This window comes from Trachymyrmex septentrionalis, unplaced genomic scaffold, assembly GCF_001594115.1.
Source record: "Trachymyrmex septentrionalis isolate Tsep2-gDNA-1 unplaced genomic scaffold, Tsep1.0 scaffold20, whole genome shotgun sequence".
Lineage (NCBI taxonomy): Eukaryota > Metazoa > Arthropoda > Insecta > Hymenoptera > Formicidae > Trachymyrmex > Trachymyrmex septentrionalis.
This window is the reverse complement of record NW_017305180.1, coordinates 1,612,722-1,635,544: the sequence shown is the minus strand read 5'-3', so window position 1 is coordinate 1,635,544 and position 22,823 is coordinate 1,612,722. Positions and strand designations below refer to the sequence as shown.

Below are 22,823 nucleotides of genomic sequence, written 5' to 3'. Positions count from 1 at the left end.
CAATTGTATACAGGGTGTCTCGTAAGATGGGTCGGGGCCACATTGGGGAAGAGTGTGGGCCGTTCCTACGAATTCGCGCGACGCGGCTTAATCGTATATTGGCTTAGACGGTTTCTTTTCTAATTCGAAAACTATAGCAAGTATCTCAAAATGGTATAAAAATTTTTCCCTAAAAATGTTCCCTTTGATCCTCCGCTCCCAATTTTTGATTTATCTGTCTTTGTTATCGTATAATGTTGATATTTAAAAAAAATAAACGAATGGGGCTAGTAGACTAATCACAACACGGAACTATATGACAATGAATTTTTTTCTCTCTCTCTCTATCCAGGAAAATATCAATCTTTCAGCTACCAAAAAAAATATCGATCTTTCAGCTGCCCAGGAAAATGTCAATCTTCCATATGTTAAAGAAAATGTCGATCTTTCGTCTGTCAAGAAAAATGTCAATCCATCTTCGATGTCTAACTTAATAGTCACACTTCAGGATATAAGACCTCTGCCAAAAGCGAGACCGTGTCAAAAAAAAAAAGAAATACTCGTAAACATACTAATGCAATATACACGGACTCGCCAGAAAAAGATGCCCTCATGAAACAGAAGCTCGATAATCTAAGAAAAAAAGTAAAATCAACAAGAAAGGAAAGGAAATCGAACGAAAAAGCAAGATAATAAAAAAAGAAAAAAGTAAGGAAAATTCAAGTAAAGAAAAATATCCTTTGATCGAAAAAGTTACAAGGAAGGTTCTGAATAAATTAAATTCTTTATCCTCGAATGGGACAAATGATGAAACGTGTCTCGTTTGAACAACGTATCGTATATTTGTTATAACTGCAATTCGAATAACGATTCGGATTAGATAAATTGTTATTTATCTAATAACAAAGTAAAAAGTTATACATTTTTTATTTTATAAGTATGTTTATGTTTAAAATGCATTTTATAAAAGTTTTATAAACATGTTTACGTTTAAAATATATTTTTACGAAAGCTTTGTTGATATGTAAAGATTAAATATACATTAACATTTATTTTAATAATATTAGTCAAATTACCTCATACCATTATTAATACCTTATTCCGATCCCAAGGCTAGTTGAATCAGACGGAATGCATTAGAAAAATGCATTTTTTTCATATTAGTTATCAGTTTTCTCTTATTATTAAAATATTATTAGATAGTCAAATGTTTGTAGTAACTGGTGTAGAATTCATTTTTTCGATAAGTCTCTTAATTTTGTCTGTAAAAATTCGAAACTAAAAAATGTGTCTACTAGCGCCGGTCTCCCTACATAAAATAAAAGGGATTATTAATTTGTTATTGAAAGATTTTAAAATTCGGTAATGAAATTTATTTATCTTTATTTAGTACTTTTTAAGTTCATTATTTCTTTGCAGACATCGTAGGTAGACATAATATGTATATGTATAAAATAAAATAGAGCGTATTAATTTGCATTTGATGATATGTGTTTAGGTACAAGCTTTTCTCTAAAATTATTTACATTGCATGATGTGTGTGATAACAAGGCGTCGGAATGCGCAAATTGTCGATTACATATACTGACATTCGCTATTTGATAAAAAAAAAATTAATACTTCTACCTAATAAAGATAAAACACATGTTCTTTATATGTTTGTAAGCTTCACTTATAAAATGCATAATTTTCAGAAATTGTTAAACTAGTTCAAAATTACGCATGTAAGGCTTGAAATTGTCTATGCGTTCATCAGGAAAGAAGTAATATAAAGTAATGTCTATTTATGACCCGTGTTTTTATAATTAGTTATTAATTTTAGACTTAAAAGCAGTAAATTTATAATTATAAGCGCAATACTATAAACTTTAACCTTACTATTAAAATTAATTCTTGATGCATCAAAACTGTTGATTATATTTTGTAATAATACAAAATAGTAAAAAAAGATCTTTCGCGCAAAATTTGATAGAAGAGTTATACTAGTTATACTTAACGAAACCTTATTTATGTAAAATTTTGTTTAAAAATAAATTTTGATGTATTAAAAATTATTTGTGTAAGTACATATCGAATTATGTGCTTTCTATCATTAATAATATTTCTTCTTTTCATTTCTCTTCAATATAATAAATTACACTCAACAAATGACACTTCAATTGAACTGTCAATAATGCAATTCCATTTTCAAATACAGTTCCTTATTGTCACTTCTATTCTTAACTTTATCATTGCTATATAAATATTAATAATTTGTTAAAAAATTTCAATATTTGAAATTCCAATTTCCAAATTTTAATTTTCCTTAATCTCTGTTAGCGTTATAGGATTAATTCCTCAATCCTCGTTTCAGCGATTTTGGAAAAATCTTTCGTAATCTTTTCATAGTTTTCAGAAACGTAAGATTCAATATACTTTTCACAATTAAGGCGCGAATCTGTGCAGTGTTTGCATCTTAGGAATTGACGTGTCCAGCGTCGAATACCGCGAAAGATTCAACAAATGTCGACTTAACATCAACGTTATTTACAAGATTGTTTTCATAATTGACTTCATCGCTTTCTCGGCGTTTGAAGACAATTCGATTTCGTCGGAAATATTTCCAAGAAGAAACATTGCAAAATGTTTCTTTAAAACAATTTTCAAAATCAATCTTATCTGTTTATTCAAACTAAACTACCGCCAAGGCTCGGTCTCATCGAACATTCGATCTATGTTATCTCGTAACATTTTCTCTTGTTCTGAAAAAAAAATGAGATAAATTCTCTATTAAAAATCTCGGCCCTTATTTTAAATTTTAAATCTTTCTAGTCAGAAAAATTCAAATATATAAAATAAATATGAATAATCACCTTTAGTTAAATTCGCTATAATACATTGTTTCCGAAGGAACTCTGTGCATAAAGCTCGTGACAGGCCGAAAGCATGCATGTTGCAAGTAAAAGTCCTGAAAATATCGTTAAAATGAAAATATATCTAAAATATTTAAATATAGATTAAATATTAATATTTACCCTAATTGTCCAAAGACAATGTTTGCTTGAAACTTTCTATCTTCAGCAGCGATACTTTCCTGATCTAAGGATTTCGGTCGAGGTGGTACCGGTCTTGACGCTCGCTCACATTGTACTGCGTCAAAGAAAGCAGCTGTCCAAAATCTCATAGATGTCCATATTGGTTGAACGCGTAAATGTGTGTATAAATATTCACGGTAAGGCTCTAATCCAGGAACTTCCACTAAAATCACATGATAGAATAAATATACAATCTCACAGACGCAGTGCATTAATAAATAATAGAGACGATAAGAGATGATTCACAAATTAATAAAAAATACATAGTAATTATCTAATAGTATAGAATCATGTATATATATGTATATATTCTAGAAATATATTATAATTCAGTTTAAAAATTACATATCTTAAATATTTATTTAATATAACATAACAGTGTTATAATACCATATTAGTTTTTACTGTTTGATATTATAATTCTTCCTTTTAAAATATTTCTATAATATTCTAAAATTATCGCAGGATTTAAAAATTAGCAATTTTTACAAAATCTTAGTCTTAGTTTCTCATTACCTTCATGATAGAAAGTGAAGCACATGTTCATAAGACTTTTAGCGGGAGCAAAATCATCCGCTTCATGGCATTCAAACAGCGCGACTGCGAAATGCTGCGCCAAAGAATAAAATGAAGCTTCTGTGACACACGCACGTGCCCTTCTCGCGTTTACTACCCTGGAAAACCATACTCTTCCCGATTCTGTCTGTAAATTTATCATTACATTAATTTATAAGTGTCAAAACAAACGCATGTATCTTTCTATTAATTTTAGTACTTTTCATATTATATTTACATATTATTGATTAATATCATTAATATATCATTAATATTATTATAATATTTTACATATTATTAATTAAAGAATTATAAATGATACTATTAAAATGTTAATATTTGATAAATACCAAAACCATCTGCCCAAAATTAGCCTTTTGTTCTTGATCGATAGTATTAGGCGCGTCGAATAGTAAAGGTACAAAAGCTTTCATGAAGTCTGCAGCAGCTTCCTCCGACTGACTGTCAGCTGATAAGCTCGAAGCCCAGGATTGAACAGATCCCGATGAACCTAAACAATAATAAGTTTATATTGCAGTAGTTGTTACAAACGTAATTTATGTTTGTTTATGGCATTATTATAAACATTCTCGATTTATAAATAGTTAAAATAATTTCTTAAATAAATATGAAATAAATAGAAATAAATAAGAATTATGATCGGTACCTGATCTTTGCCATATTCTGCGACCATCCATGTTAGAATCTAAGCTAGTGCTGGGTCCGTATCCATCTTGATCACTCGTAGAATCACTGCTGCAAGGCATGTCTAAAATAAAAAATTACCTTGTAACAAATATATGTTTAAGTGTAATCTTTTTAACACGATTATAATTAATGTGTCAAGCAATGGTGCGTCACGGGCGACACCTAAACTTGCAATAAAATCTAATCTAAATGATTTATTGGACAAAAATAAACGACAAAGAGATAAAAATTGACTAAACTATACAACTAAAGTGTCCATCACTCTTACATAATTATATTCTGCCAGTTTCAAATTAATATTCGACAAAACATGAAAAAAAATCATATAAATAGATAAATCTGGAATAAAATTAAAAAGCGTCTCTATGATATATGTATACTGAAATTATATTTGAATCAAAACAATATCCTCTTTTATAAATATTAAAATTAATATAAATATAATCAATAATTATTAATTTTATGCACTAATGTAATATAAAGTTTATGTAAATAAATATTTTATGCTAGGATTACTTGCTTAGAGTTACTATTCATATTCCATCAACGAGACGTAAAATTATCACAATCATTTGACTTGTTAATGTTAAGAAACTTTTAAAAGTAAAATGATCCAAAGTACAGCGAGGCACACTCGCAAATGATTATTGTTATAATATATGATACTGAAAATTACATATTTACATCCGCGATATTACTTAACTGTCTACACCTACACATTTTTGCGATGTATCGCTCTATATTGCGGAAATAACTGAAGCATCCAGTAGACGATAAGTGTGACTATTTATCGCAACTGTTTCTGTACATAACGGAATATTTTCCGCCCACGTAAAATGGTTCTTCATTTGAACTATGAATGCAATCGGGGTGCAATAGGCAATTCGTGTGAAAGTATGCACACATATACACAGGTAACAACATCTTCACCAAAGGGATGCAATGTCTGACAAGAAACTACAAGTATGATGACGCGACGTGTTCGAATATACAAGTGCCGAATTGTATTTTATATATAACACGTCCAAAAAAATAATCACGAATAACAAAGCTAAAACACGCTAATATTTAATCGCATCTTCTCCAAAACAAAATTTATTTTAAATTTATTTTCATAAAGAATACGTATGTAACAAAACAATATGTCTTTTCATTTATAATAATTTTTTATTTCAACTTTATAATTTACATAATTAAATACACAATTAAATTTTGTATATATTACTGTAGTTCAATTTCGAAGAAATATAAAGATGCAATAATTTAGGTTGTGGTAGGCTTTTTTTATAGATACGTTATGTATAAACTAATTTATCTTTCATTTTTAAATATTGTTTTTATTATTATTAAGATGCATGCATTTATTTACATTCTCAATATTCATTATTTATCGTAAAAAAAATCATACAATATACAAATAAGTCCAGAATAAAATTAGAAAGTATGTATATATAACATACACTAAAATTATATTCGAATTAAAATAATATTTTTTACAAAAGTAAATGCTTCGAAATTGGATGAAAAGAGGTTTTTGTTTTTCATTTATACATTGCACAATTTAAATAACACAAAGAAACTAAAACAAATTAGATCTTCTAATCTATTTAAATATCTTGATACATCATGAAACGTTTAATTATGAAAATCAATATCTCCAGGTCAAACCATATAAGGTTTCATTGCAATCGATCCATGAATATTCGAACACCAGGTTACGCGAACATATCGATTGCACTAATATTTGCTAATCACATCTAGCTGAGGAAGAGGGGTCAGAAATTCGGGCGTGTGGTAAGATTACAATAGCTTCTAAATATCGAGACTTTCTTTAGATAATATATAATCTGAATATTAATAATTAATTTTACACGAGCTATACGTGCACATTAATACTTGAAGAAAAATATTAATCGTAATTGAATATAATGTTGTTAATATTTTAAATTGTTACTGAAGATGTAATAATTTTTTATGAAATTTTCAAAAAATATTTTATGTATTATTATAAAACTGTATTATTTGCGTTGATCTTTCCTATTCTTAAAAATATGGATGTAATTTTTATTTTGATGAGAATTATATAGGGTAACTGATCCTATTAATGTGCCTTTAGTCAATTTGCTTATTACTGAATTAATTATTAAATATTGTAGCTTTAATTTTTTCTGCTTGCAATCAATATCAGTTCTCCAACTATTTCTTTTCCTTATAATATTTCTTTAATCTAAAAAATGTAAATACTTTATAATGCTTTTGACAAAAATAGAGAATATATTTATTTAGTGAGTCCTCTAAGCGGTAATGACTCTATTAATGTGCCCCCGATTTGTGTACCTATATTCACATTTAACTCAAAGTTAATATATATATAGTTTTATATTTAACATATAGTTACTAAAACAAGTAATAAATTTAAGCTAATTGTTTATGTCAATATTACATAAATCATTATTTCAATTATATTTATTTTACAGTACACTCATAACACAACGTTCTCAGCTCCAATATAGGGCACATTAATAAGAATAAGCTTAAAATCTTGCGCATTACTGGATTTATAAATTCCTCATATCTTTCAAAAAATATTAAAAATATTTTAATTCTTAAAAAATAAAATATTATCTTTGGTATTGTGTGTATATACATTAATAATTTAACTTAACAAAAGAAAAATATTTTTTCTTATTTATTTGTGCTAATTTTCTTTATGAAACTTATCGAAATACAAAAGCACACTAATAGAGACAGGCACAGTAATTAGGACAGTTATCCTAATTCTTACCCAATATGGAAATTACACTCATATTTTTAAGAATGTATTTTTCCTTATGTATCAAAAACTTACAAATACTGTACAATACCATCACTTTTTAACAGAGTATGTATTAAATAATATATATCAATTGTGTGTGAGCGTGTGTGTGGATATTTCACGTATTTAAATATGTAAAAGTCTTGATATTTTAAGCTGAAGCACGTGTAATACACTGAGGGGACACGCGGGTGAAATCACAGGGGCAGTCCACACTGACTGACTGTTACATTTACCTAAACGGAAAACAACCGTCTGATAGCGGGTCGGCGCCCTCGCTTCGTGAAAGAAAGAAGAACATAGTATATTATTTCCAGCCGAGTCTCGGTAACTGCATGATCACAACAACCGCGAGCGAGAGAAAGATAGCAATCGTCGTCGAAGACGAAGAGAGTTATTGACTTCGACTTGGTCGACGTCTGCCGCGGATAATTGGAGGTGAGAGCTAATCACCTGCTTTGTAATTCAATTTCTCGTAAGGATCGGGCCCGGTCGCTTTGATGTCCTGCTCCTGAATGGGCTCTATACTTTCCTGGCTGTCGCGATCAGGACTGATATCATCCTGTTCAATTCGATTCTCCTGTTTCTTACTTGAGACTGATCTGGAGGATGCTATCTCTTCGTAAGTCATCCCAGGTGGATATTTTCTTGTTCTGGAAAGACTGGCGCTACCCTGCCGTTCTAATTTATGTCGCGCTATTGCCTCATAATCCTCGTAGGATAGTCCCGCGCCAAATCTACAAATAAAATATTGCGTGTCGCAGTATAAATATTCATGACTAGCGAATATTATAATATTATTCTTCTCTAACAAATGTAAATCTGTACTATAATGCGTACGACACGTTAATAGCTTACTAAGAGTTGCACATACAATTAAAATTTACATTACAAGAAAATTACATGATTTTATGTATGTATGTCATATATAGACTAGCAAATACCTAATATTAATTCTGCAAATTGTATAGCAAATGAAATTTAAGCTGTATAATAACAAATATGAAGAAAATGTAATAAATTTAAAATGTAATATTTTAAATCTTTTTTATATTTTAGACATAGTTTTTCTAAATATTATTTATAAAAGATATAAAAAATAGATTTATAATAAAATATATTTATAATGGGTTAGAACAGATGCGTATATGTAAAAATTATTTACGCATATTTTAATATAGTATAGAAATTAATTTCAACTCTACAAATGAAGGATTGTTAGTTTAGACAAATGAAAACATTGAACTCATCTTGTTGAATAACACTGTCAAGTTTACAGTTTCAACACTGCTAAGTTTACAGTTTACAGTTTCTACGCGCTCTTAACGTACATGACGTAATTGTTATAAAGCATTTAGGATAACAAACTTACCTCGGAAGCCTGAGTTTCCGCCGTCCTAAATGCTCTTCTGACTTGATAGACTGCAATGCAGGTGCTTGCGGCGATGATGATGGCGTAGAAGGGGTTGTAGTCAATTCGCTTTCTTCTAAGCTACTGCTAAGAGCAGATCCTATTCTGTTCCCTAGGCCCTGAAGATATTCCCCGCTTCCTCCTAGAGCGGTTCGCACAGATCTAAGAGCACCTCTGGTGCGTCCAATTAACGACGCCCTTCCATTGGATGGCAAAGCTGTTGTAACATCTACCATATCCTGGAATAAGTACATACATAAATCGCAATTAACCCTGTATTTTTAAGACACATAATTTAGTAGTGTTGTCGGCATCTCTCGTACCTAAACAATAAATTTTTTGTACAATCATCTCATAATGAATCAATTAACACCTGATAATAATAGTATTTAAAATTTTAAAAGATATAAATGCAAAAAAAAATAAAATTTAAAAATTATAATGTTGCATTTAATATAGATAATTGCAAGCAACAGATGAAGATTGCTATGCTGTGCGTATTTGAAAACACAAATATTTATCATATATTTGCAAATTTAATTAAAGCAACGAGTGTTTAATGCCGCAAATAGAATAAGTCCAAGATAATATTATAGAATTGATTTCTAAATTAATGTATAGCTTTTAAAGATTCATCAATTTTTGCTTTTTTGATAGTTTATGTGCAAAGTATGAATAGCACTCTTGCTGTTATAAAAGTGAAAAATTAAAAAATATAATATGAGAATTAGTTTAATGTATAAAGTTAGATATTGTATTGTTTTACAAATTTTCCTAAATTAAATTTACAAAGTAACTTGTGCATTTTTGAGTCATAAAAAGCAATCAAATTTTTAAATTTTAAAATGCGTAAGATCTTCCGTAAACTGAAAATAAAAATTAATAAAAATAAAATAATAAAAATAAAAGTTATGCTACTGTAGACTTTTTCAAAATATATAAATAATATCCAATATTTTCATTTCTTATTAATAACAATAAATTGCGAGCGTAACGATAACAAAGAGAAATTCTAGTAATTAGGTCTTATCCGACAGACCTTGTGTGAATGCCAATCATGAAAGGGTTTCTAATTCGCTGAGGTAGTTTGCACCGGATTCCTATTACACATTCCAACGTTTCAGCAAAGTAATTTGCGAAACTCGCGATCTATCTCGTCGGTACTTGTAAGCTCAATATAGTCCTTGCGAATAAGGCTGAAAGTAATCTCAGATAAGAAACGTAAGCTTCATTTCCGATGTATATAGGCCACTACCGACCACCTACTCATCTATATACACGTGTACACTATGCGTAAAACGATAACGATGAATCGTAGTAAAAAGGGAATTGAAAAAAGATATGTCGACTGGAAGTGATAAAATTTCGAGGTCACGTAAATTGTTTGAACTCGTGCCATTTTATTCAAAATAAAATAAAATACTCAAGATAAAAATACTCAAAGTACAAAAATAAATTACGTATGCAAAAAGAATAAATAATAATTTGCATTGTGTACAATTTATTATTATAAATAGTTGATTAATGATGTGAAATCTTGTGTACTGTTATATAAAAAAACTTTATGTTATTAATTTTTTTATTTTTATATACTCGTTACTATAAAAAATTAAAATGTTGTTTTAATTATAATTATATATATAATTTGGAAAGTCATAAACTTCAATTAACCCGTAAATTTCCATAGAAAATCGCCTACTAGTGTATGTTATAAATAATAAGTAAATAAGAATATATACCTTGGCGAAAATAAAAATCGTAGCGTAAATCTAACATAAGGAGAGAGTAACAGAAGCGTAAACCAAATTTCTAGGAAGCGAAAATTAAAACGAAACATAAAAGAGGACGAACGAAAAATAACTTTCACGTTTCTTTTATGTTTCGTTGTGTTTCAATTTTCGTTTCCTAAAACCTTCATTTACGCTTCTGTTACTTTTCCCGTACATTTAACTTACGCTCCAATTTTTATTTTTACTAAAGTAAAAGTTTATCAATTAATTTATTAGCAACGTACACACACATACACACACACACAATCATAATAAATCTAAATGTGTTTGCTCATTCATCCAATTACACATTACATTAATTTCATGCGACCTTTTGCATTCATGCTTTACACTTACACTTAAAAAGAAAAACGCGCGACATATCAGACATAGGAAAGGGCATTCCATTTATATCGTGCTCTACTTTTTTGCTGACAAAGAATCTTTAAAACGATTTATTTATTCTGAGAGCTTCCGGAAGACGGTATCGTGAATATATAAATATACATTTTATTTTAAATACAGAATAACTTATATTCTCGATGTTACCATAAAATACGTCTTCCTTTAATGTCGATATATATATATATAAATAAAGAAATGATACTAAACAAGTTGATACTAAACTAATAAAATTAAATCATAAAAATCGGTTACTGGATGATTATCTATTATTTACTGAATATATTAAACTAAACAGACTTATATATAATCTTACGTTGTGGTAACCACAAATGATATCAAATCAACACGGATATCCTTTATGACTATTCTTAACCACTGCATACAAATTTTTGGTAAAATCCAGTTTGTTATATTCTAACTGTTTGCGTTTGTTAAAGAATTTTACCGCTATATACTTACATAATTTCAACATTATACATATAACAATAAATAATAATCATTCAAAGTAACAATGCTCTTCAAAATATACAAGTTTTGCTTAATAAAAATTTAATTTACATCTTAACTACACAACTGATATAGTTAAATAATTTTGACAAACAAAAAAATTTAGTATATAAATAGATATAAAGGTCTTTAATTTACTCATTATTGTTAAAATTTTTTATTACAAAATTTTCCAGTTAACTTTAAAATATTATTAATATTATATTTTATTATTATAACAATTAATAAGAAAATTTATAAAATATAACATTTAATATAGGAATAGTTGTAGTAAAGAATGCGCAATAAATAATCATCGATATTTATCATACAAAACCGCAAATAAAACTCTTTTCATAGTGTCTAAAGATAGATCATTGATTGCGTCCACATGTCTACAGCAAGTTCGACGCCGTGAGAATTTCCGATTAATGTGGGCAATGCGAGGCCAAAACATGTATAATATTTATTAAGAATTCTGTATCAATATATCTCAGTATTCGAAATATAGTTATGTAAACGTCTTAAAAGGAAATCATAAATCGATATTCGAAAAATTTTAATAAAAAAATCATTAACGCAAAGTAAATGTATTTCAAAAAAACTATAACATAAGATATTTCAAAATTTATTTAAAATTTATTGTAAATCAAATATTTTCTTTCTCTTTCTTAGAGCATATTTATTCTTTTTAAGAATAAATATCTCCAGAAATAAAATAATAAAATAAGCAATACTACTTAAAGAACTAGAACTAGAAAATAATTTTATTAGTTTACATCCTTACAGTTTATTAAGACGTACGCACGAAGAATAATATACTGGCAATGATACATCGAATATTCTTGATAATATTAGAATGAGACTAGATGCATATTAATACATACTAAGAGATATAAAATTTTATATCAGTAACATAAAGTTATATGTGTGATAAAATACAATGATCGGCGCATAAACAGCGGCAAACAAATATCAATGAAAAATTATTATAATAAAGCAGATCATGCGGGAGTGAACGATATCGAACGGCATGTGGACGACAATATTTCACAATGGAACACAACTGCAATGCAGCGTTATCTATATTATGCAGTTCTGCGCTATGCGGGACATGCGGACATTCTTAAATATTAAAATCATTAAAAAAAGTTCCTCAACGTATTTGTAAATACAACAAAAATACGGACGATAAACGCAAGTGCAACAAAGTACGATATTTATCACTTGGCAGTATAGCGAAACGAATGTGTCGGGTCAATGTAGCTAAACATAACTGCAAACAGAACGGATGATGATTTCGACGTTGCTCGACGAGCAGTACATTATTAATGCAAAATATGATCCAATATATTCTACATGCAAAAAATTAATATTGCAAAAATATTAAACGAAAAACGCAAATAACGCTTAATATGTTGCGATAGTAAATTTGCGTGTCAAATTAGCTACATGATTATATTCGTCAAAACGCAAGCTAAAATTTGCACATTGGTTTAAAATATTTTAAATTCCATTAATTCGTACACACATTAACTTTCTCGGCTTCTAAAAAATATTTTCTAACATTTTGCATGTTAATTTGTATGCTCTCATTATACTATACAAGTATAAAAATGTGAAATTTGTGTGTTATTGTTACAAAAGAGAATACTTAAACATATATAATCTGTATTTATCCCTTTTCAAAAAATTATATTTACGTTAACACTCAACAAGTTATTACGTTGATAGTAATTAATAACTTGCTAGAAAATTCATATCGGTATCAAATTAGATTTATAAATGCTTAAATATTTATTAATTATTTACTAATTATAATAACAAACAATTTAATCACAATTTCGACTTATCACACCATTTACTGTTATAGTGTTTTAGCTTACAGCAATTAATTGCTTGCTGGAAAAATTAAAAAATTAGGAAACGCAAACTAAAAACAATGTGACAGAAATGTTCTTGTTAAATAGACTTTCATGTGTTGTTTACTTTGATAGTGAAATACAATTTAAAGTATACGCGATTTGCACATTAAATGTATGTATATATATCAAATATATTGTAAAATAAGAATCGTCAATGTTATCGAATTAATTGTTATATCAATTATAAAATTGTTAATAAAATTGTTATTTAATTATTGTAAAGATATTAGTTATTCAATTAAAAATTAGTTAGATGTATATAAAATAATTTACTCATATAAGATAATAAATAACAGTTAGCTTAGCTAAATTTCTATCTAAAATTCGTACTTAAAAAATATTGATATCTTATTATCACGTCAATCATTTCTATACAATAAAATTATACAAAGATCGAAAGCTTGAAATATATTTACTTATTTGAAAAAATGTTACTAAAAGTAAAATCTTAAGTAATCAAATTTGATATTCAGTATAAAGAATTATGATAATTACAGTTCAAAAATTTATAAATATTTTTTAATTAAAAGTAAATAATATATTAAATAATATATAAATAATATATTAAATAATATAGTAAATAATATTAATTAAAAAACCAAAAGTAATAATATATTAAATGAAGAAGACTAAAAATAAATAATTTGCAAATAATACAATGAACACAGCTGTCAAAACAAACGATGCTATCGTTCTATACATTACGTTTTATTGATCAAAGTAAAAAGTATTCCATGGTAGATTCTAAACTCATAGATATCTATTTAAAAAATTATTGTAAGGAACAATATAAATGGATAAAAAATAAAATAAGTCAATATGTATCTTAGAGCTTATTACGAGATAATAATTTGAGTTTTGATATATTCTTCCAATTAAATACCGTGGAGGAAAGAAGTTCGGGATCACAGACAATCACTGTCACCTTCGTCGAATGTTTGTACAAACACGTGCAACACTGCTCTTGACATACTACTATGGACTTGCACTATCGCGAGCTTTGCAGCTACCTCGGGGCCCATTGGCACGTAACGTTGCATTACCCCTCCAGACGTACGATCGAATTAATAAAGGCGCATGCGTTTATCGCGATCAATACAACATCTCGATTTACCGGCACATTCATTAATTTTAGTCGTGAAGAAATCCGCCACCGTACACCTACTGGCAGTCGATACAATGCCAGTTAACAATAAATTATTCAATACAAATATTTCAACATATTATATATTTAGTTCGATATAAAAATATAAAAAATAAATTAATAAGATATCTACACTTTAATCAAAGATTTTTATTGTGAATAAAATAATAAATAAATTTTTTCTTATTTAACTATAAAAATTGTAACGCCGAATATGCAAAATAATTAAGCAATACGAATTTGATTAAAACGATTTTTGAGTTATGATACATTCAATTATGCTAATTATAAATGATAACCTGAAAATAACCAATATGCAATGATTCAGTAAATACTAATAAAAGTGTTTCTCGTCAAAATCCACATTATAAATAAATTCTTAACGTTATGAAATCATGAACGCTATTCGATTTAACGCTATTTAGTAGATACAAATCTACTGAATCATACACACCTTTGATCACTTACAATTAGTGGCACAATTGAGTCTCTTTTGTATCATGACTCATATGCTAAAATCAAGATTTTTTATTTATGCTTACATAATTTGAAATAATAAATCAATGAAACAGAATAGTCATGCGAACAGAGTTTCAAATTAGACAAAAATTCCAATTATACACAAATATGACAAAAGTGTACAATTAATTCTTTTTACAAGAATTGCTGTGTTCAAATTATATCTTTTTATTGCAAGAAAACAATTAACAAGTGCAGTTAATAATTTTTTTAGAATATTTAGTAGACAAATGTAGTTAGAAAGTTATGTATTCATATGGACGTGTATATTACAGTATCTTGAGCAGGTAAAGACATCTTGTTTACATCAACCAATTTCCTACAAACAAAAAAACAGAAATGAATTATTACTAATTAATTTATATAGAACATATTTTTTTTCAACATTATAACATAATATATTTTTAAAAATAATTTCTTTAAAAAATCTATAAACAATTTGTTGCTAAAATATTATTTGAAAAAATATATTTGTTATAACAATAGTAATTGTATCTGAACAGTTTCTATACAAACAACTAATTAAAAAACAAAAATTATTTATTTTTGCCATTAATTAACTATTTATATTTCATAAAATGTGTAAACTGTACCCATGTATCACTTTGGAACCCATACTGGAGACTTTGACCTTCAATTTCGAAGGAAGTTCTTCTTGTGACAAATCGACAACTTGTTGTTCTTCATTACTAAAGTTAATCAGAAGCAACACGACGCGGCTACCTTTGTTTCGAATTATACCTAGAACAGTGCCATTGTTTGTTGTAATTGATTTATAACTTCCTTCAGTAAGGGCCGGTTCTGTTCGGTGCATGTGAGCTAAGGTCTTATAAATCTTGTAGTGCGATTTATCGGCTGCCATTTGGTTCGCCAGGTTCAATTCCTTATAGTTCTGATGTACCGGAAGCCACGTCGAATTTGCTGTACTAAAACCTGTAAATAATTAAATAGTCGGATTTTGGAAAAATATGTTATTCATTTTACTAAATACATTATGATAGACACAAATTATCCTTTACCTGCATTTTTTGTCGCGTCCCATTGGAATGGCGTGCGTTCAGGATCACGGGACGTACTCTTAAATTTCTCTTTACCCGCAATACACCCCTGAGGGTCCTGTGTATCTTCCCAAGATATATCTCTCTTGTCCACCATGCCAATTTCTTCACCGTTATATGTCACTGTCAAGCCTGGCAAGACCATAGACAACATAGTCATTTGATCCGATCTGTTAGGATAACGAGAGGCAACTCGAGGATTATCGTGATTTCCCATCTGAAAAAAAATTTATATCAAAAATTGCCTATAGAAAAAAATAAGGGAATTCTTATTTTTATGGAATGCAATTAAGATAAATCTGTTGTAATAGATTCTTCAATAATTTTAAGATCTTTTAGAATTTCTTATATTATATAGATCCTTTTATAAGGAATAAAATAAATAAAATAACAAGGCAATTAATTCAAGACTACTGAGAATCAAAAGCAGAAGAAAACGGAGTCACAAAACTGTAGTGGCTTCTCAACAAACTTCAATCTTATCATAAAACTTTGGAATTTCTTAACTATAATACTATATTCAATAGAATTGTTAATGTGCCATTTTATACAGATATGATGTTTCTCCGACTAAACCGTCTCAAATATCGAATGTCTAATGAGCAATTTCAAATTAACGGGCAATTTGAACTTATCTTCGGCAGACTGCTTAAGCAATATGATTTAGGATATTTATTAATGCTGAAGAGGACTTCAAAGTGAGTTGAAATGTTCAAGAACTTTAAATAAAGACTTCAGAACATCTATGGAGTAATTTTTTCATATTTCTTACAACAGTTGCGCTGACTTCTAGTAACCTTGAAATAGTTGCTTTGTTATTTTAAAGAGAGAGAATCCAAGCTTAATATATTTATTTAAAATAAATAAATATTTGCAATTTCAGGTTTTAAATTGATAAAATTGATCAACTATATACATTTAGATAAAAATTTCTCATAACATTTACAACAACTTAATCATCTTGTTGGGTTTTATAACAAAATAATAAAAATATTAAATACATATATGTAATATTAAATTAATTTATGACGTCTTCATTAAGATGATAATTTTATTCATATAACTACGTACCGCCCAATTAGCGATTTTACCTCTTGGCATCGAATTCATCCACAGATCTATTTGTTGTTTAAATTTTTGCGCAGACGATGTTGCGTTCACATTTGTAATAAAGTTGAAATTAAACGGAACTAAATCATAATAGTAATATTGCATAGTATACTTAGAATCAGAGTACGCCTCCATCAACATCAACTAAATCAGAAAGAAAACATTTTACAACATAGACAAAAAATAAAACACGACAAATAATTTTAATAAAAATAAGAAACAGACTATCGTATATATCATTCACCTTCCGATCCTGATTACGTTTTGAAGCATATAAGTCCAAGAATTTTCGCCACTTTCCAAACAATTTATAAGTATCGATTAAATCCATGGTGTAAATATGCTTCAAATACTTATGCTCTCGCGACGTGGCACCGTCTATGTTACTTTTAGGTTCGTCTAGCAATTCTGGGTTTTCATAAATAAATGGGGCCGAATCAACGCGGAATCCGTCTACACCTAAATCCAACCAAAATTTCAACACGTTCTGTAATTAATCAAAAAATTTTCAAAAATTATGATAATTAATAATTCTAAAATAACATTATTTTATTAATTCTTTTAAACATATTTTTTGAATTATAAAACGCACGAATTTACATTTCAATTTTATTTTAAAGATACAAACTTATTTTTATATTTTTACATTTTTTTGTATAATATATGTCTTAAATGTTAAATAAAATAATTTAAATATAATAAATTTAAAAATTAAAAAATACACTATATAATAAAAAATTAAGCAATAAATTCTTATAATGAATTATATAACTTATAGAACTAACTTACTTCATTGTACTTCCATATCATACAATCGAAAGAAAACAGTGATCACAAACAAAAGTTCAAAAATTTATATTAAGCTTATATATCAAGTAAATAATTTTAATAAAAAATGTTTTTACTCAAATTAATTAGCATTCTAATTATTGTGCTTTAATTCTCATTATCCCTCGTTTTTCCGCTTTAATTTTTGATAACATCGAAAATCATAAAATTCTTTTATTAATCTTTTATATTAATAAAGTATTAATATATTTATTTAATTATTTTAATAATATATGTAGTATGATTTATTACCACAGTTTATTAAAATTGTAAATCCTAATTTATCACTTTTATCAATAAAAAGAATAGAATTAAAAGTGTTTTGAGTTATAGGAGTATCTCTTTCCAAAAAGAGTATAATATATATATAAAACATTTTTAAAAAATTTAATTTATTGATACTTACCAACATCTCCTTTCTTACTGCAGGATTACGAAAATTTAAGTCAGGTTGTCTATACTCAAATTGATGGAAATACCACTGATTTAGTGATTTTACATAAGTCCACGCGGATCCACCAAATACACTAATCCAATTGTTAGGCGGTGTTTTGTCGTCATTATTTCTGCCATCTGCCCAAATATAATAATTCTTATACTTTTTATGACCTCGAAGAGCCTTTTGAAACCATATATGCTTATCAGATGTATGATTCGGCACAAGATCGAGAATTACCTGTAAAAATATTATAAAATGACTCCAAAATAACAATAAAAAGTAAAACATAATAAAAATGTTTTTTTAGAAGGTACAGAGATAAAAAGTCTTATTTAATATTTTTTATCTAAATGTAATTATAATACTAGAAATTTAAAATTTCTTTGGGCCGATTTGTAGGACGGCCCACACTTGAGCTGCAGCGGCGGCGGTGCGCAGGGAGGGGAAAGAAACGCTCATTGCTTGGCACAGCCTGGCATGGTGGTCCTATGTGTTTCGCTTCTTTCCCCTCCTTGCGCACCGCCGGCGCTGCCGCTCGAGTGGGCCGTCCTACGAATTGGCGCGGCGCGGCTTAACCGTATATTGGCTTAGATGTTTCCTTTTCTAATTCGAAAACTATAGCAAGTATCTCAAAATGGTATAAGAATTTTTTGTTCCTTTTGATCCATTCTCACCCCCCAATGTGGCCCCGACCCATCTTACTAGACACCCTGTATAGTGTATATTAGTAATTCAAGATTAAATTATTTTAAGGCAATGAAGATCTAGCTTCGACCGTAATAAGCATTTTAAATTTCTACTTATTGTGTTTCTCACATATGCAATTTAAACAACGATTCTTAATATTGTAATTATAATACAAAAAAATTATATTTATAAATATTAGGCAAGATATTAGTCATCGCACTTTTAGACCGAGCTTTTTAGCGCGTGCCAGAAGAATTTTAAAGTCTTTCAATGAACCAAAAATTGGATCGATGTTAACAAAATCGGATATATCATATCCAAAATCAACCATAGGACTTGTATATATGGGCGACAGCCAAATCGCATTGATGCCAGTTTCCGCAATATAATCCAACTTCGAAGTTATCCCTGACATGCAAAAAATACAGATTTAATTATCGTCGTTGTTATTATGCTCGAATACTTTCAATTTTCAGATAAACATTTTCAGATTAGGTATATAAAATTGTACAATAATTAATTCAATAGAATTTGTAATTGTTATATATTAATTTAATAATTCGTTATTCTTCATTAAACGATACATAACAGCTAGTGACACAATTAGCATATGCTTACCCTTTAAATCGCCTATTCCATCGGCATCTGAGTCACAGAAACTTCTCGGATAAATCTGATAAAAAACGGTGTTATTCCACCATGATTTATTTTGAATCTTGTAAGCAAAACAATTGCTTCCACAGAGCAAAAGAGCACACAAAAAAATCGCCCACGACATTATGCCGTTTGTGCTTGTCGAATCTCAAAATTGTTTTATATAACAATGGCAAAGGGAATCGATATCATTTCCTTATCGATTGTGCTTGACAAAATTACGCTGTTTCAACGTTGAAAAGAAATAAATAAAAAATATTAATACATCAAATATGACAGAGAACATCATTATTTTGATCAAAATTAGATTCTAATATTTAAAATTCAAAATTAGATGTTTTGAATACGATATGTATAGTTTATTAAATAAATTTATTTCAGATATGATTGGGCATCGATAACTTTTGGACTTTCAACACAAGTCTGAAACACTACTCCGCCCTAAATTCCCCCTAAATTAAATCAGAAAAACTGTAAAGAACTTATTGCGAAAAATATTACCTCAGCTATGGTTCAAACTTCTTGATTTATCGAGGCGAGTGTCTTAGCCAATTCGGCCACTGAGGCTTCGAAAATATTCCTCGCAATAATTGATATATATAAAGAGAATGCGTTATATGGTCGCATGTGTGTAAATATATATTCTTTAGAACAACCGTACATATAAATACATCAAATATGACATAAAACGAATTATTTCGGGCAAAGTTAAATGTTTCAATTAATACGATATGTATACTTTAAATAAATTTATTTCAAGTATGATTGCGCGCCGATAACTTTCGGACTTTCGACACAATCAGTCTGAAACGCTACTACTCCCCCCTAAATTCTCTAAATTAAATTAGAAAAATTATAAAGAACTTATTGCGAAAAATATTACCTTAGCTAGGGTTTGAATCTATTATAGAACCTCTCAATTTTCCGGGGCGAGTATCTTAGTCAATTCGATCAAAAAAATATTAAGTCTGTTATCACTGTAATTGTCTAACTGGAATTTTCCCATCATAATAATTTCCACGACATATAGTATTTCTTTAAAAAATTAAAAAATTAATAATGTTTGTCAGACATATGACATAAGACGTTGTATGTTCTCACTTTGAATATGCGTGCTGCTTGGGTGGTTCTCGGTTAACGAACCGTGTCTGACAAACATCGTAAATTTTTCAATTTTTCAGAATAAAAAATCGAATAAAAAATGATAAACACTTCTTCTTCTTCTTCTTATATTAGAACAAGGTGTTTTTTCTGCCTTTATCACTCTTCTTGTCGGTTATGTAACGAACCATGTCTGACAAACATCGTTAATTTTTTAATTTTTCAGAATAAAAAATCGAATAAAAAATAATAAACCTTCTTCTTCTTCTTCTTCTTCTTCTTCTTATATTAGAATAAGGTGTCTTTTCTGCCTCTCTCTCCTTGTCCCCATCACTCTTCTTGTGAACCTGACATCCAAATCTCTCGTGCCAGCGCTTAGGTGGTCTGCCTAGTAACAGAGTTGTGCTGGATCTATTTGTTTTCGCCCATTTTGATATTTTTTTTTAGGCTCATTCTATCGATGTGGTCTCTCTATTGGCGTCGCCGCGCTCTCATCCATCTCATTGTGTCTTGGATCTTAAGTTCCCTTTTTATTTACCCTACCTCACTTCTTATCTGATCTCTAAGGGTTACGTCGATTCGACATCGATTTCATTGTCATTTCTCATTAAGTCTTATCAAGAAAAATTAAACGATAAGTAATGTTCCCTTTCATAAATATAATATATAGATTTTCAAATATAAAATTTAAGATATTTTCAAATATAAAAAATTAAACTCACAATGTATTAAATCAAACATATAAAATATACATCATTGGTGTACGTATTAACGGTAATAGATGCACAAACTTCTAATTAGACTGCTGACTCGATATGATAAAAAAAGATGAATCTGATTCCGAACTGTTCTTGTTTCAATTCACACATGTACATGATAAAACATGGATAGAACAGTGAAATCATTTGATGATTTGATATCATATAATGATTAATATATCTGACATGTACTCTTTTTGCTACTTTTCCAATTTTATTAAAATGGAATACATGTTGATAAAAGCAAAGATTTAAAAGGAGACTTAAAACTTTTTGGGTGACAAAATAGAACAAAATTCTTTTCCTAATATAAATCTAGATAGCAGAGAGTTCAAAAAAGATCAAAAAGAATTCAGTGATAGATCATCGATTCTAAGCTCATTTTCAAGTGCAACAAGAATTCCTTTTTTGAAAAAAGTGTAACGTGGTTTTATTAACAATGTGTTGGAGCTGAAGGAAGGAAACAGTTTATTTGCGGTTTTTATCGCTGTTTTTAAAATATCGTCTTAATTTTGTGTTTTTCCAGATAATACAGAGTTTAAAAAGAATTCAGTGATATATCATCGATTATAAATTCATTAACAGATACTACAAGAATTCTTTTTTTGAAAAACCACGTTACATTTTTGGCAGTACCAAAAGAATAAATTCAAGAGAGCAATATTAGGGAAATGAGGGAACCCCTTAACCTTTTTAATGATCTGAAAAAGTTACATCTAATATTTAATGTTCTTTTGTAAGCTCCAGTATAAGAAGAGGCTCCGTTTTGTTGAAACATTGGAATGCAAAATATAATTTGCAAATAGTTTTAGCATGTGTAGATGATTGTCAAAGAACATTGGTTTTACTAAAAGAAAATGGTTGAATAATCTTATTATTATGCACGAATCTGTATCAAACGTAGCCATGCCTTTTTCTGAAAGATGTCAGAGACATAGTTTACTCTATTAAGGTACTAAACATAATTTTGTTTTGCGTAACCGAATTGTAACCGCTATTGACATCATAATTAAAGACATGCTACAGCGTACTTGGCATGAAATAGAAAATCTCGATATTCATCATGTTACTAAAGATGTTCATGTATAAGTTAATTAATTTTTTATAAAAAATGTTATAGTTGTCATTTACAATAAAAGTACTCAGGAATATATACATGCATTTACAAAGTTGGCAACATTATATGCATATTTTTTTAAAATAACACGTTACCGTTATCACTACTTATTCCTTTCTCAATTATTATCATTATTGTTACTAATTTTTAAAAATAATACGTTAACGTTATTTAATAACGAATGTTTCTATTATCTTTTTTAATTGTTATGTTTTTGCAATGCAAAAGAAACGTTAGATTTTAAAATTACATTATTTGATAATCAATATTAAATATTAAAA

General features: G+C 28.4%; 1 protein-coding gene across 1 annotated transcript; it reads right to left on the bottom strand.

Annotated features, from left to right (window-relative positions):
- Positions 1 to 2,298: 2,298 nt before the first annotated feature.
- On the bottom strand, positions 2,299 to 19,794 carry LOC108747555. The gene is made up of 17 exons (XM_018485113.1): positions 19,531 to 19,794; positions 19,133 to 19,320; positions 18,193 to 18,462; positions 17,203 to 17,445; positions 16,920 to 17,102; positions 15,810 to 16,065; positions 15,383 to 15,723; positions 15,046 to 15,108; positions 14,011 to 14,115; positions 8,504 to 8,781; positions 7,585 to 7,868; positions 4,276 to 4,377; positions 3,959 to 4,119; positions 3,570 to 3,756; positions 2,994 to 3,216; positions 2,832 to 2,926; positions 2,299 to 2,720 (listed from the first exon to the last, which is right to left on the bottom strand). The coding sequence occupies exons 1-17, from the start codon at positions 19,688 to 19,690 to the stop codon at positions 2,656 to 2,658; spliced, it is 3,204 nt and encodes a 1,067-aa protein (XP_018340615.1). The 5' UTR covers positions 19,691 to 19,794; the 3' UTR covers positions 2,299 to 2,655.
- Between the last annotated feature and the right edge of the window lie 3,029 nt (positions 19,795 to 22,823).